At 43.9% G+C, this 13,642-nt stretch overlaps 1 protein-coding gene across 2 annotated transcripts in view; it reads right to left on the bottom strand.

The window, feature by feature from the left end:
• Positions 1–13,642, bottom strand: part of SARDH (sarcosine dehydrogenase) — a 142,140-nt gene that overhangs the window by 86,501 nt on the left and 41,997 nt on the right. For both annotated transcript variants that reach the window (XM_089677045.1, XM_089677046.1), the window contains 3 exons: positions 10,315–10,456; positions 5,686–5,769; positions 1,223–1,336 (listed from right to left, as the gene is read on the bottom strand). In XM_089677045.1, the coding sequence (XP_089533171.1) occupies positions 1,223–1,336; positions 5,686–5,769; positions 10,315–10,456 (340 nt within the window). The remainder of the gene's footprint in view (positions 1–1,222; positions 1,337–5,685; positions 5,770–10,314; positions 10,457–13,642) is intronic.

Here is a 13,642-nt window from a genome sequence, read left to right as displayed (position 1 = left end):
GGAGGAATGGTGCCCCATCACTGGTGTCAGTGGGAGGAATGGTGCTCCATCACTGGTGTCAGTGGGAGGAATGGTGCTCCATCATTGGTATCAGTGGCAGGAAGAGGGCCACATCATTGATGTCAGTGGGAGAAATAGTGCATCATCATTGGTGTCAGTGGAAGCAATAATTCCCCTTCATTGGTGTCAGTGGGAGGAATAGTGCACCATCATTGGTGTCAGTGGGAGCAATAATTCCCCTTCATTGGTGTCAGTGGGAGGAATAATGCCCCATCATTGCTGTCAGTGGGAGGAATAGTGCCCCATCATTGGTGTCAGTGGGAGGAATAGTGCCCCATCATTGGTGTCAGTGGGAGGAATAGTGCCCCATCATTGGTGTCAGTGGGAGAAATAGTGCCCCATCATTAGTGTCGGTGGGAGGAAGTGTCCCATCATTGGTGTCAGTGGGAGGAATAGTGCCCCATCAATGGTGACAGTGACACTAATGATGGGGCACTATTCCTCCCACTGACACCAATGATGCTTACATTGCTGACCCCTGCCCCAGCCCAGGCTCCCTCCCTCTCCCATCCACAGCCAGCATACCTGGCTGCAGCAGCACCATCTTTTTTGCCCAGATCCTGGCCGCACACTTGCCTTACAGATCAGCTGTCTTCCTTCTCCAGCTGCTCTCCTCCTCTTCACCGGCTCCGGCTGGTCTCTCACTCCGATCAGCTTCTTTGATCTTCGCGCTGCTGCTTGGCTCCTCCTCTCTGCCTGTGTGCATTCCCTGAGCTAAAGATCCAGCGGCCAGGAGGGACAGGCTGCCATAGGCTGCCCAGTAATCCTGGGTCTGTGGCCAGATGAGAGGGGCGGCATGTCATCCCACCCACATCGCGATCCAAGATCCAGGGAGATGAAGACCCTGCTACCTGTATAATCAGGTAACTTCTAGGCCCCATAGTAGTTGCATGGTCTGCTATGGCTATAAATATGCCCCATTGTTTCTGCGGCCATATCGCTGTAAGGTAGGCAGAGAAGAAGATATAGAACTATGATTCCTTATATAAATAAGTGACAGCTCTGTGAGGATTGAGCAATTATTAGGTGATTTCCCATCCTTGGGTCATTCCCGCTTGCTGTGTATTTATACACATGCAATGAGCCCCTAATGTGCCCCATATTTTAAAGTAAGCAACCTCCCCACACGTAGACACACTCCCAGACCCTTGTTTCCACCTACCATGTCATGGTGCGGGGGAAAGTCAAAAGTATACTCTTTTTCCAGAAGTGCGCTGTATGTGTAATCCTTGTGTGGCTGCACACCATATGCTCCATAATAATCATAGTCTTGAACCTACAGAGAGGAAAAAAATTGAAAGATGACTTAAAAAAGAATTTAAAGCATTACAGACTAATAAAATCATTTAGGATAAACCTTTCTGGGGATTAAAAACGGATTGTGTATGTTGTCCCTGTGCATCTGAGGGTCATGCACATGTAGAACAATTCACATTGCAGAAGTGCGTGTGGCCTCTCCCCATCCTCAGCATCGCAAAAGTTTGAAATTGAATTAAAAGAAGTCTATGCTCCAGTGAACCACTGGGAGCTCTCGTTCCTTTGGTTCATGCAGTCATGATGATGTAGAAGTGTGGCTGGTCCCAAGCACAGCAGGATGATCAGAAGTTATAGCCAGTTCAGGATATCTGCTCAAGTGCATATTAACGTAGATACAAAGGAGTTGATCTACTAAAGGCAAATAGACTGTGCACTTTGTAAGTGCAGTTGCACTCTGTAAGGGAATTTTCTACAAAGCTTAGTAATAGAGGTGAAGGTTCACTTTGTAAAAATGCTGTTTTTTTTATTTTTCTTGCATGTGATTGTGTATTTTTTTCAGAGCATAGTAATAGAGGTGAAGGTTCACTTTGAAAAAAATACACAATCACATGCAAGAAAAATAAAAAAAAACAGCATTTTTACTTGCACATGATTGGATGATGGACATCAGGTGAGCCTGGACTTTGCTGACCTAGTTTAGGGCCTTTGGATGCAGCTTATGACCCCGGCGCGGGTCCCTAGTCCGTTTTTTCAGGGGAGGGTGGTAGTTCATTCGCCCCGGGGCAATCGGCTGCAAAACGCAAGGGGTTTTGTTGGCAGTGCAACGAGGGCTCATGTAAATTTGGTGGGGCGTGCCGGTTTAAACATGAATGTTCCGGTTGCGGCGGCTCCCATTCCTTGTCACGTTGCTTTAAACACGGCAAGGGCCGTGCCGGAGAGCTTGCGGGTAAGAGGGACTACGCCGTTGAGGGTGGAAAGGATGGGGCCGTACCTAAATATATATCCCGATCAGGCGGTGACGTCGTTGCTGGAGGTTGGTTTTTTGGAGGGCTTCCGCATCCCTTGTTCTTTAGTTTCTATTCTGCCATTGGCACGGAATTTGCGATCAGCGTTGCAGCATCCTGGGGTAGTTTCCGATAAGCTGAATAAGGAAGTTGGGTCGCATGGGTGGTCTGTTTTCGACTGCGCCTCTGCCGGGGTTGGTTGTTTCTCCTTTGGGGGTGGTGCCCAAAAAGGAGCTCAATGCTTTTCGCCTAATTCATCATCTTTCTTTCCCAAAAGGGGGGTCTGTTAATGATGCCATCGCTCAGGAGGCGTGCTCGTGTCGTATACTTCTTCGATGCTGCGGTTTTCTGCGCGCTGTGCTCTTATGGCGAAATCGGACATTGAATCGGCTTTCTGGTTGTTGGCAGTTCATCCTGACAGTTTTTGCTTATTGGGTTGTCATTGGCAGGGCGCATTTTACGTAGATAGGTGCCTTCCCATGGGGTGTGCATTGTTTGAGACGTTTAGCTCCTTTGTGGAGTAGGTGGTGCGGGACGTTTCAGGAATGAATTCCGTCATTCATTATTTGGATGATTTTCTATGTTTGGGGCTGCTTGATTCCAATGTTTGTGCCGTTCTTTTGGCCACCCTGCAGCACATAGCGTTTTGGTATTCCGCTGGCTATGGAGAAGACTAAGGGTCCAGCCTCAGTGATCACCTTTCTGGGCATCGTGTTGGACTCCGGCGCGAAGGAGTGCCCTCTGCCAGAGGACAAACTGGTGGTGCTCCACATTGAAATTCGCAGTATCGTGGGTAAGCGCATGATCCAGCTTATGGCCATACAGTCTTTGTTGGATAAGCTGAATTTTGCCTGTCACATTATGTTGATGGGTCGGGTTTTTTGCCACCGTTTGTCTGCTGCATTGTCAGGGGTCACCTCGCCTTCTCATTTCATTCGCCTGACTCGGGAACACAGAGCGGACTTCCGCGTCTGGCACAGTTTTTTAGATTCCTTCAATGGCCAGTCCTTGTGGATGGCCAGCCCGGTGAGCAATCTTGATTTGGAATTGTTTATGGATGCGGCTGGGTCCACTGGCTATGGGGACTTCTTCAGGGCGTTGGAGTGCGGCACCGTGGTCATCTTCTTGGCAGTCGTCGTGTTTTCTTAAAAATCTGGTTTTACTGGAGCTCTTTCCGTCGTGTTAGTGGTGGAGATTTGGGGGGAGGCTTTTCAGAATTTGAGGGTGCGTTTTAACTGCGATAATCTGGGGGTGGTTCAAGTCATTAACCAGGTCTCGGCTTCTTCGCAACCGGTAATTTCCTTACTTCGCCACTTGGTGCTGCATTGCATCCAATTGAATGTCTTTCTTTTTTCTGTGCATCTCCCAGGGGTTGACAATACGATCGCTGATGCTTTGTCTCGTTTTCAGTGGGACAGATTCCGCCAGTTGGCGCCGGCTGCGGAGCAACACGGAGTGCCTTGTCCCGACTGGCTGTGGGAGATTGCGTCGGAGTCGACGCGGAATGGATCCAACATTCGGTGAGTGAGGCTACGTGGACAGCAACCAAGGTGTGGCTGGAGTGGCATGAATTGTAACAGGCCAGCCTGCATCCTTGGGGACCGGATGTTCGGGTTGCGGTCGTGTATTTGGTAGCCTGGTATTTTGAGCAGAGCGTGTCCGTGTCTGCTCTGGATCGCCATTTGACTGGCCTGGCTTTTTTATTTAAACTTCAGGGCTGTTCAGACTTCACCAAAGATTTTTGGGTTCGACAAGCCCTTAAGGGTTATTGCAGGGCCAATCGGCATAAGGATGCGTGCCGTCCAGTCTCCTTTAAGCTGTTGTGTGATTTGTTTGAGCATTTGGGGGTTTGTGTTCCTCGGTTTATGAGGTTGGCTTGTTTCAAGCGGCCTTCGCGGTTGCTTTTGTTTTTTAGGTGGTGCGGTGTGCTTGGTGAGGATTGTAGGTCACTCCTAACGTTTTTTGGGGGGCCATGCTGGTGGACGTGCGGCCTAATGGCAGGCAGCTAGGCTTTCCTCGGGAGGCTGCATGTATCCGCTGGATTGGGGTGCCGGGTATGTTGTAGGGCTGGGTGCTTCCTGAGTTGGACAGCTTTGCAGCATAGGATAGGCCGCCAGATGTGCTGGTGCTCCATGTTGGGGGCAATGATTTGGGGGTTAGGTCTATGTGGGAACTGGTTCGGAATGTTAAAATAGATTTTTTACAGTTGCACAGAGAATTCCCGGACACTAATTGTGTGGTCCGATATGGTCGCACGGGCTTTGTGGCGATTGATGAGATCAGTGGCAACGTTAACAAGGCCCGTGTTAAGGTGAACAAGGAAGTGGGGAGGTTTGTCATCCGTAATGGGGGGCTGGTTGTTCGCCACTTAGAGTTTGAGGTGGAAATGTGGCGCTACCTTCGTGGCGATGGTGTGCACCTCAACGCGGTGGGGACGAATATGTGGTCCTTAGGTTTGCAGGATGGCATACTGCGAGCATTTAGTTTGTGGCATGGCACGCATGGGTAAGGGCTTCCCCAGCATGCTGTGGCAGTTGTTGGTCTTGGGAGGTTGCTAATGGTTCCCATCTGTGGTATGGTGTGCCGGGGTGAATTTGAGTTAACCAAGGCTTAACTGGAAGGTGGAACTTTACCTGTGGAAGGTGTGTCCTTGTCTCCGAGTCGGTGCGTTGCGGCTGGAGGCCTAGGAGGAACGTTAAGGTTGAGGTTCCGCAGGGGGAGATCAATATTGTTTTGGGTGCCTGCCTAGACCCACAACTCATTTTGTTGGTTTCTGGAGGTTTCTGTTTTAAGGAATGTTTTTCTCTGTATTTAAGTTAAATTGTCAATAAAAGGCCGAGAAGGCCATTTTACTCCAACAATGTGTGGTCTCCTTTATTGGTGGAGGGAGTGTTGGGAAAATGGGTTTTATTTCAGAAGTTGGGTAAGTATGTTTTGGGGTGTTAGCATTTGCCAACACATCTCTTCTACACTAATCATGGTCTATATATGGTCAGATTGAGCTGTGCAGTGCTTCAGCTTTGCAGATTCGAAGAGAGATATAGCCAACAGTAACACATTTCAGGTCTGGGTAACTGGCACTTTTGCTCTAAATCTGTATCTTGCAGAGAACAATAGAAGAAAATGTGTAAGAACAATAGACACAGATCAGTGTGGCTCTGCTATGATTACATCTTCTGTCTTTGCATTTAACCTCCAAGCAGTTATCTGTAAGCATTAAAATACAACAGATGCCTATGCACCAGGCAATTGTTAACAAAAAAGGACAAAAGTGATTATGTTCATGTACAACCATTACTGTAGTATGCACCTTTTTCTTTATTAGCTGCTTTTTTAAATAAACCCACACGAGGTGTTTACTTACCGGAACTAACCCTTCTCTGTAAAACCACCCTGGCCTTTCCCAGCCGTGGCGTTCCTGGAATACGCAGCCCTGATGCAGCAGCTCCTGTGAGGATCACATTTTACAGGGTGTTACTTGGAATTATATTGCGGTAAAGAATACAATGGCTAAAAGTTAGGCAGGGTTGATCCAGAGGGCAGAAAAGGTATTTGTCTTGGGCACTACAGCTGAAAGAAATAGCAGTTAGGGCAATGTTGCCACTTTTCCCCTTCTCCCAATGCAATCTGCAGGCCTGGGCTGTTACTTTGACAGCTCTGCCCTGCTCTATGTATTAGGAAGGACAACAGCTTTGCCTGTATGAAAGAAGCCTGCGAACAGCGGTTATTTTTACTCTTTATAGAAGACTATTTTACCAATAATGAGCAATATATAAGACCAAACCCAATATTTAGGATCTAAGCAATTTCTGTGATAAAAGCATTTATTGTTTGATTTTCCATGTCTCTGACCTGCATGTGATCCTCATGCACAGCTGGACAACTAAAAACCAAAATCCTCAGCTTTTATAACACAGGAGGACCTTTCCACATTCTGCATTATGTAAACTTTGCAGTCATTCATTGTGATGTAGAGAAAGGGATGTACACAGACAACATTTCCAGGGTGTCCGGTTTTAGAAAAGCTGCTTTCCCGCAGTTAGGAAGTAGTAGTTGGTTATACTTGGTGATTATACCAGTTCATCAAAGCAACTAGGAATTCTGTTTGGGATTAATAAAAATTTTTTCTACATTTTCTGTTTTTATGAAACCAGTAGATTATCATAACACTTGGTTGTCAGGGCTTAGCAAGTCTTTTAATTAAAACACTCTCAGCGCTCTAGAGGCTCATATCCTATTATGTAAATTACGATACACAATAAAAAGTCCATGATAGTCCATATGTATATAACCACTTAGGTGGCAGCCATCCCAGAGTATGCCAACTCTATAGAGATAAATGGGAAGGAAGAGAGAGGTGCCCTCTAAGTGCAGTATGTAAACACAGTTTAATAAGCCACCGTTAAAGAAAATTCACAATGGTTAAATGGTAGAAAAGCCCATCACATATGAATTATATCCAGGTATACCGTCGTCATCCACATCCTGCAGAAATCCATCCGTGGGTGGTAGGAGTGTCTCAGAATGCCGCCACCAGAAGCCGGAAGTGTCTGTGACCAGCCTGGACTGCAAGAGTCGGATGGATATGACGTCACAAAGGGGAGGGGGCGGCACACCAGGAGAAAAGCAAGGCTACGCGCTCGGAGCTTACTGCTCCTACTAAAGGGCTGGAGGTGAAATGCCTGAGGTGCTCTATTTATAGGACAAACAGCCTAGAGGGCTAATAAAACTAGCAGACTATGATAATAAGTCATATTGCACCACGAGAATCTAAAAAAAAAAAAAAAAAAAAAAAAAAAAAAGGAGGGGGGGAAGAGAAGAAGGGGGGCACCCTAAAATTAAAAACAATTGATTCATAAAAATAATATAACAATAGTTACAAGTAATATATGAGAGTGCTACTGTGCGGATTCACAGGGATGATGCCGTAATATGACAATTTTTATAGATATGTAAAAGCATCACACACACACACGTGTGTACCTATACACACACATGTGAAAGATGCCTATAGCTGCATTCAGAGGGTCACCCATGGACTACTGGAGTCATTTTGACAAAAAAATATATAAATAAATATATACCCCTATAAGAATAAGCAAACATAGATATTGAGTGAGATTAAGAATTATTAAGAATATTATATTTTTATATTATGACTGAAAATCTTGAAGGAATAAATATTAATAATTTATAATAGGTAGGGCCTCAATAAGGCCTCCTGGGGCAAGGGTCCCCAAAGTATAGAACCAAAAGGTCTCCCGCTGGTACAAACATTTAAAACATTCCGCCGTAGGGAGAGCCCTGGAAATGGATTCTATGACCCAGACAGACAAACCAGTGGTAGATCTCAGGTGTTATTCGAGGAAGTGTCTGGGAACACTATGTTGGTCGTCACCATCCTCAATGAGGCGTCTGTTCCCCAAAACGCTTTCTCAAAAGTTCTAATTGTTCTACCTATGGAGAACAGGCCACAAGGACAAGTAAGGTAATACTGTATACCTCGGAATTTTTTCATGGTGCACGTCTTTCCCTTAACTATCAAATCCTTTTGCCCATGTCTAACAAAAGGGCACGTGAGGCACAGTTTTTTTCTTGCACCTATACATACCCTTTAGGCTTAGAAATGTAATAGAAGGATCCTGAATTGTCTGGTGAGTTTTACGTTTGCTGGGGACAATTTTACTCTTAATGTTTCAAGCCTTTCGATAGGATATTTTTGGAAAAGGTGTTAGGGAGGACTGTAAAAAGGGTCCTCTAACAAAATGGACCAGTGTTTTTGAAAAACGTTTTCCATTTTCCTGTCCTGCGCATGGTATTGGGTAGTGAATCTAATTGGTTGTTTTTGATTAATAGCAATCCTGGATTTACCCTGTTTAGAACAATATTGTGCAAATGCTTCCTGAATTAAGAGCTGGATAACCCTTTTCCCTGAATTTCTCGGTGAGGTGGGCTCCATGCAACTGGTAGTCCTCCTCCCGGGTGCAATATAATATTCTTAATCCCACTCAACATACAGTGATGGAAATAAGTATTTGATCCCCTGCTGATTTTGAATGTTTGCCCACTCACAAAGAAATGATCAGTCTAAAAAAAGAATGGTAGGTGTATTGTAATATTGAGAGACAGAATACCAACAAAAAATCAAAAGAAATGCATGTCTAACAAATTATGCACTGATTTGCATGTTCATGAGGGAAATAAGTATTTGATCCCCTTCACAAAACATGACTTTGTGATTGCCAACAAGGGATTTGCCACCAAGTACTGAGGTCAGACGATTCCTGTAGTTGGCCACCAGGCTTGCACACATCTCAGGAGAGATTTTGGCCACTCCATATGTGATAGGCTTTTCTACCATTTAACCACTGCAAGTTTTTTTTTTAATTGTGGCTTATTAAACTGTGTTTACGTACTGCACTTAGAGGGCGCCTCTCTCTTCCTTCCCATTTATCTCTATAGAGTAGGCATACTGGGATGGCTGCCACCTAAGGGGTTATATACATATGGACATTCGTGGACTATCATGGACTTTTTATTGTGTATCTTAATTTACATAATAGGATGAGAGCCTCTAGAACACTGAACTGTGTTTATATAATGCACTTATAAGGTGCCTCTCTCTTCCTTCCTACTTACCAAGTCTTTTAGTTACTCTGCAACTACAGTCTCCAGACTTTACCGTGCAATCATAAATACAAATAAATACAGCGTGGAAGAACAATTTCTTAACATATTGTAATCTTGGGTCTCTCTGAACAAATGTTCTTGGAGACACAATGCACCCCTCAATGCATGGCACTAAGCATGGGCATAGCAGGAAGGGAAAGCAATAATTAGAATGATGTGTCCTATGTGTTACACACTAAAGTCAAAATAACATTTTCATTCTAATTTAATTCAGTGTGATACATTTTAAAACTTTAGAAACTTAAATTTCTGCAAACCATTTCAACTAAGCAATAAATCAGTTTTTATTCATTAGACTTCATCTACTTAAACGTCACTTGCTGGCATCACCATCATATAGAATAAAAATCCTGCATTGTTGTCGGGAGCCCTTTTAATGGCCACAGCACATGAGCATAATCAGGAATTCCATACAGAGATCTCTCCAATCCGGTGATTTACAATGCATTTAGATATGCCTGCTGTGTTGTGGTGCGTTAACAAATGCATAATAATACATGTCATTATATTTGTTAATAAACGTTGCATTAGGTAGCACGTTCATTTAACACACCTCAAACCAGACCTACGCAATTTTTTTGACACAGTACACTACAATGCACAGTAATGTGTGTGGTACGCTGCAACACAGAAGCGTTAGGGGGTGCACTGTTATGTACATTGGGGAAGCGTTCAAAATAAATGGCACTGCAACCCATCAGGATGCATGTGTTGTGGTAACCATAATGCAACAATGTGAATGAGCTTATAAAGTACCGGTATATGTCCATCAACGTTTTCGTTTTTTTAGTTTTGGATAGAGTGGAGAAGAGTTAGAGTCGCCATCAGGTTTATACTGCCATGTGGGGCTCCAGAAAAATATCCCCTCAATTAGAATCAAGGTGAAAATGGTTTAATTGGACAAGAAGTGAGGGATAATCTACAATAGGAACACAGACAGCAATAAGAAAAAATGACCTGGTGAGCATATTTATTTCGGTCTATGCTGCTGGTGGAGATATCACCCAACATCCTGTCTAGTGATGGTAAATCTCTCTAAATGAATAACAGATAGCAGGTAAAACATGACAGTGAATGTGTGCCTTCACCACATTTTCCAAAACTAAATTATTTTGCTGGAACAATTACTTTAGCTCTCCAGCATCTACCACACTAAAATATGAGTTTTGTGTGGACTAACCCATTTAATAGAGATTTCTTATCAATGCAGCAAAGCATTCTTTGAAACTTCCTGCAAGAAAAGTACCACAAGCCCAACATCTCTCAACGAATATATATTCTTTGTTAACTTTCTCCTCTTTACCTCATACAGAGGATCTTTTCTCATATTCCTTCCAGCCAGAGGCTCATCATACGGAAAAACCACAGAGTAGTTTTTAGCGTAGGACTCGTGGCTACGTTCTCGCATCCAACGGTTGTGATTGGTCAATGAGTGATGGAATCTCCTGAAGAACATAAATGTAAAAGAAGTCATGTTTCCATACACCTACTACATAACAAAAGGAGAGTTACGAAATTTCAAATTTTTTGATAATCCTCATTGATGATGCCAACCCAAAACTCCATCAATTTTACAACAGGTAACCCCACTGCAACCTTGATTTAAACTTTTAGAAGGTGTATGGATACAAAATCTATAGACAGATTTTAGATGTTTCAATAGCTGAACTGAAAAAAGTTATGACATAGGATTATACAAGTGAACTACAAATCATATAACACATTTGTCCAAATTGTTCTTTTATATAAACCCATAAAAAAAAAATAAAATCAACCTCTTAGTTTGATTCATTCTAAATTGGTTTGTGAATCTTTTGTCTGTGCGCTCAAACTGTAGAATACAGTATACTGCACTCTCCTACAGAGTATCATTAATGATAATTATCCTTATTTATGACTGTAGCTTTCATTGACTTCCAAAAACCAAACAAAGGCATTCAGGGGTGGCACAAGGCATTCTGGGAGTCACCAATGACCCTGACTGTCACATCTCCTGAATTCTGGCCTCGACAGAAATTCTTGAGCATTGTCTTGTGTTGCGTAGAAGTGAAAATTGCCAATGAGGAAAGGCCATCCATCCGGCGACTATACCTCCCACATTTCATTCTCTCACCTCGATCATTAGCGTGTAGCATAATTAGGCAGTGCTGCTTTAGGGTAGAAATAGATTTAATGATAAGTTCTACTGTGTTGTGTGATTATTGCCTAGCACAGTCCAGCCGCTGAAGAAGGGCGTTAATAAAGGCTGTGCAATAATGAAGAGATCAGGGGCCAAATGTGCACAGCGAGTGATGAGTGTGATTTCCGGGGTAATTAACTGACATGCAGCTGCAATTATTATCTGCAATTCAATCCAACTTTTCTGGGTTTTAAAGTATTATGTTAAAAAAAAAAAAGAAAGGAAACCATTATGGGCCACCACTACAGATAATACCTATTGACTTTTCCCTTACTTTCCTGATTTGCATCAGCGTTCTTGGTCTGTGATGAATAACATAGAAGCCAAGGGATCAGCATAAAAGCCAGGCAACTGCCATTTTCAGAGGTTTCACATTTCCCTGGGGTAAGCTTTACTTGAAGCTTCAGAAAGGCCAATATATTTTAACCCTCAATACATTTATTCCTTTTATATTCATAATGTACTGTGAATATATGCTAGATAGATCATATATACTTCTATGTCTGGCAATCCAATGGACATGTCTGGGTTTGGCGGTTGCCAGGACAACATTACTTGCTTGACTGCATTGTGCCAAGCGTAAAGTTTGGTGGAGGGGGGATTATGGTGTGGGGTTGTTTTTCGGGGGTTGGGCTTGTCCCCTTTGTTCAAATGAAAGGAACTCTTAAGGTGTCAGCATACCAAGACATTTTGGACAATTTCATGCTCCCAACTTTGTTGGAACAGTTTGGGGATGGGCCCTTCCTGTTCCAGCATGACTGCGCACCAGTGCACAAAGCAAGGTCCATAAAGACATGCATGGGTGAGTTTGGGGTGGAGGAACTTGACTGGCCTGCACAGAGTCCTGACCTCAACCCAACAGAACACCTTTGGGATAAATTAGAGCAGAGACTGCGAGGCAGGCCTTCTCGTCCGACATCAGTGCCTGACCTCACAAATACGCTTCTGGAAGAATGGTCAAACATTCCCATAGACACACTCCTAAACCTTGTGGACAGCCTTCCCAGAAGAGTTGAAGCTGTTATAGCTGCAAAAGGTGGGCAATTCAATATTGAACCTTACGGACTAAGACTGGGATACCATTAAAGTTCATGTTCGTGTAGAGGCAGGCGTCCCAATACTTTGGGCAGTATAGTGAAGTTTTTGAATATTCTACATGATTACCCATCCCCATCCAAGTTACCCAAAAATAAAAACACCAAAAAGAGAATACCCCTGGACTGTTCTTTGAACCAGAGAGTAACTGTGGCCCTGTGTCTGACTGTGGAGCAGCTACTGGGAAAAGATCCCAGGACATCCTTCTAGTGGCTCCAATGGGGGTAGCGCTACACAAGCAATCTAGCTATTTTGCTTGGTAGACCATACAGGGGGTCTGTGTGTGGCAACAGACCTCCAATGGTGACCAGGAAAATGTAAAATGGTGGGTGGGGCAGAATGACACAAGAATCACAATAGTTGTTTAATTAGAAAGGGTTTTCTTTTTTGAAAAATGCATGACAACTACTGGGCTCTCCAGTATATGATACCTGACATACTTAACAACTGCGTTTCTTTGCCAGCCTCATCCAAGTGAGCAGCACAACTCATGTAAGAGTAGTACAAAAAAGATCTCAAAATAGAGCTCACCTCCTCAAGGGCCACTTTTGTGTACAGGTTCTTTTCCCACTAGTGTAGCAGCAGCCAGGCAAACAGCAACATTCATTTCTTTGGCTCAGTAAACAGTCTAGGGGTTGCTTTTTTAAAGGTAATTGCAGGTTACCTTGGATGGGGCTTAGAGAAGCTGTGCGATACTTCAAAACACTGAACAAGAATGCAAGGATACTCTTCCCTTTGCAGTTTCTTCTCAAAACAGTCCCTTCAGCAGTAGGAAAAAGTGGACAGCACTGGGACCCAGGTGAGGCAAGCTCTAAATTTTAATTCAGCAACAATCACTAGAATGCTTCTCTCAGGTCTGTACTCAGTGTCCCTGGGACCTGGATGTCTCCTTTCAGACTGTCTCCTCAGTGAAACCTCCAGATTGAATCCTTGAATTTGCAGCAGAATAGGATCCCCAGCTATACACAGCTGGGACCCCAATGAGACTAGCAGAAACTTCACCTGAACTGCCAAGAAGGGCTTCAGCTCCTCCTAGGGAAGAACAGGGCACCTCCAGGATTCAGATTATTTATTTATGTCCACTCCCAGTCACATTCTAGGCATCCTCTGCCATGGATTGGTTGAGACAACATATATATTCAGCTGCTGATTTTCTTCATCCAGCCCACTTTCAGAACTATCCTGAAGGCAGGAGGTAAGAATTCAAACCCACAACCAGTGAAACTTCGAACAGACCAGAGCAATCACAAGCAGCTCCACTGATTACAGGATAGCCAATTAACCAAATTTACCTAACCTAGCACCTATCTAGGAGGGTGCTACATCAAATTCAATTGTATGCAGATGCATCTAGCAG

The sequence above is a fragment of the Staurois parvus genome, unplaced genomic scaffold (assembly GCF_062004578.1).
Source record: "Staurois parvus isolate SC_StPar_1 unplaced genomic scaffold, SC_StPar_1.0 ptg000176l, whole genome shotgun sequence".
Taxonomy (NCBI): domain Eukaryota; kingdom Metazoa; phylum Chordata; class Amphibia; order Anura; family Ranidae; genus Staurois; species Staurois parvus.
The sequence above is the reverse complement of the archived record's forward strand: the minus strand, read 5'-3'. Positions and strand labels throughout refer to the sequence as shown.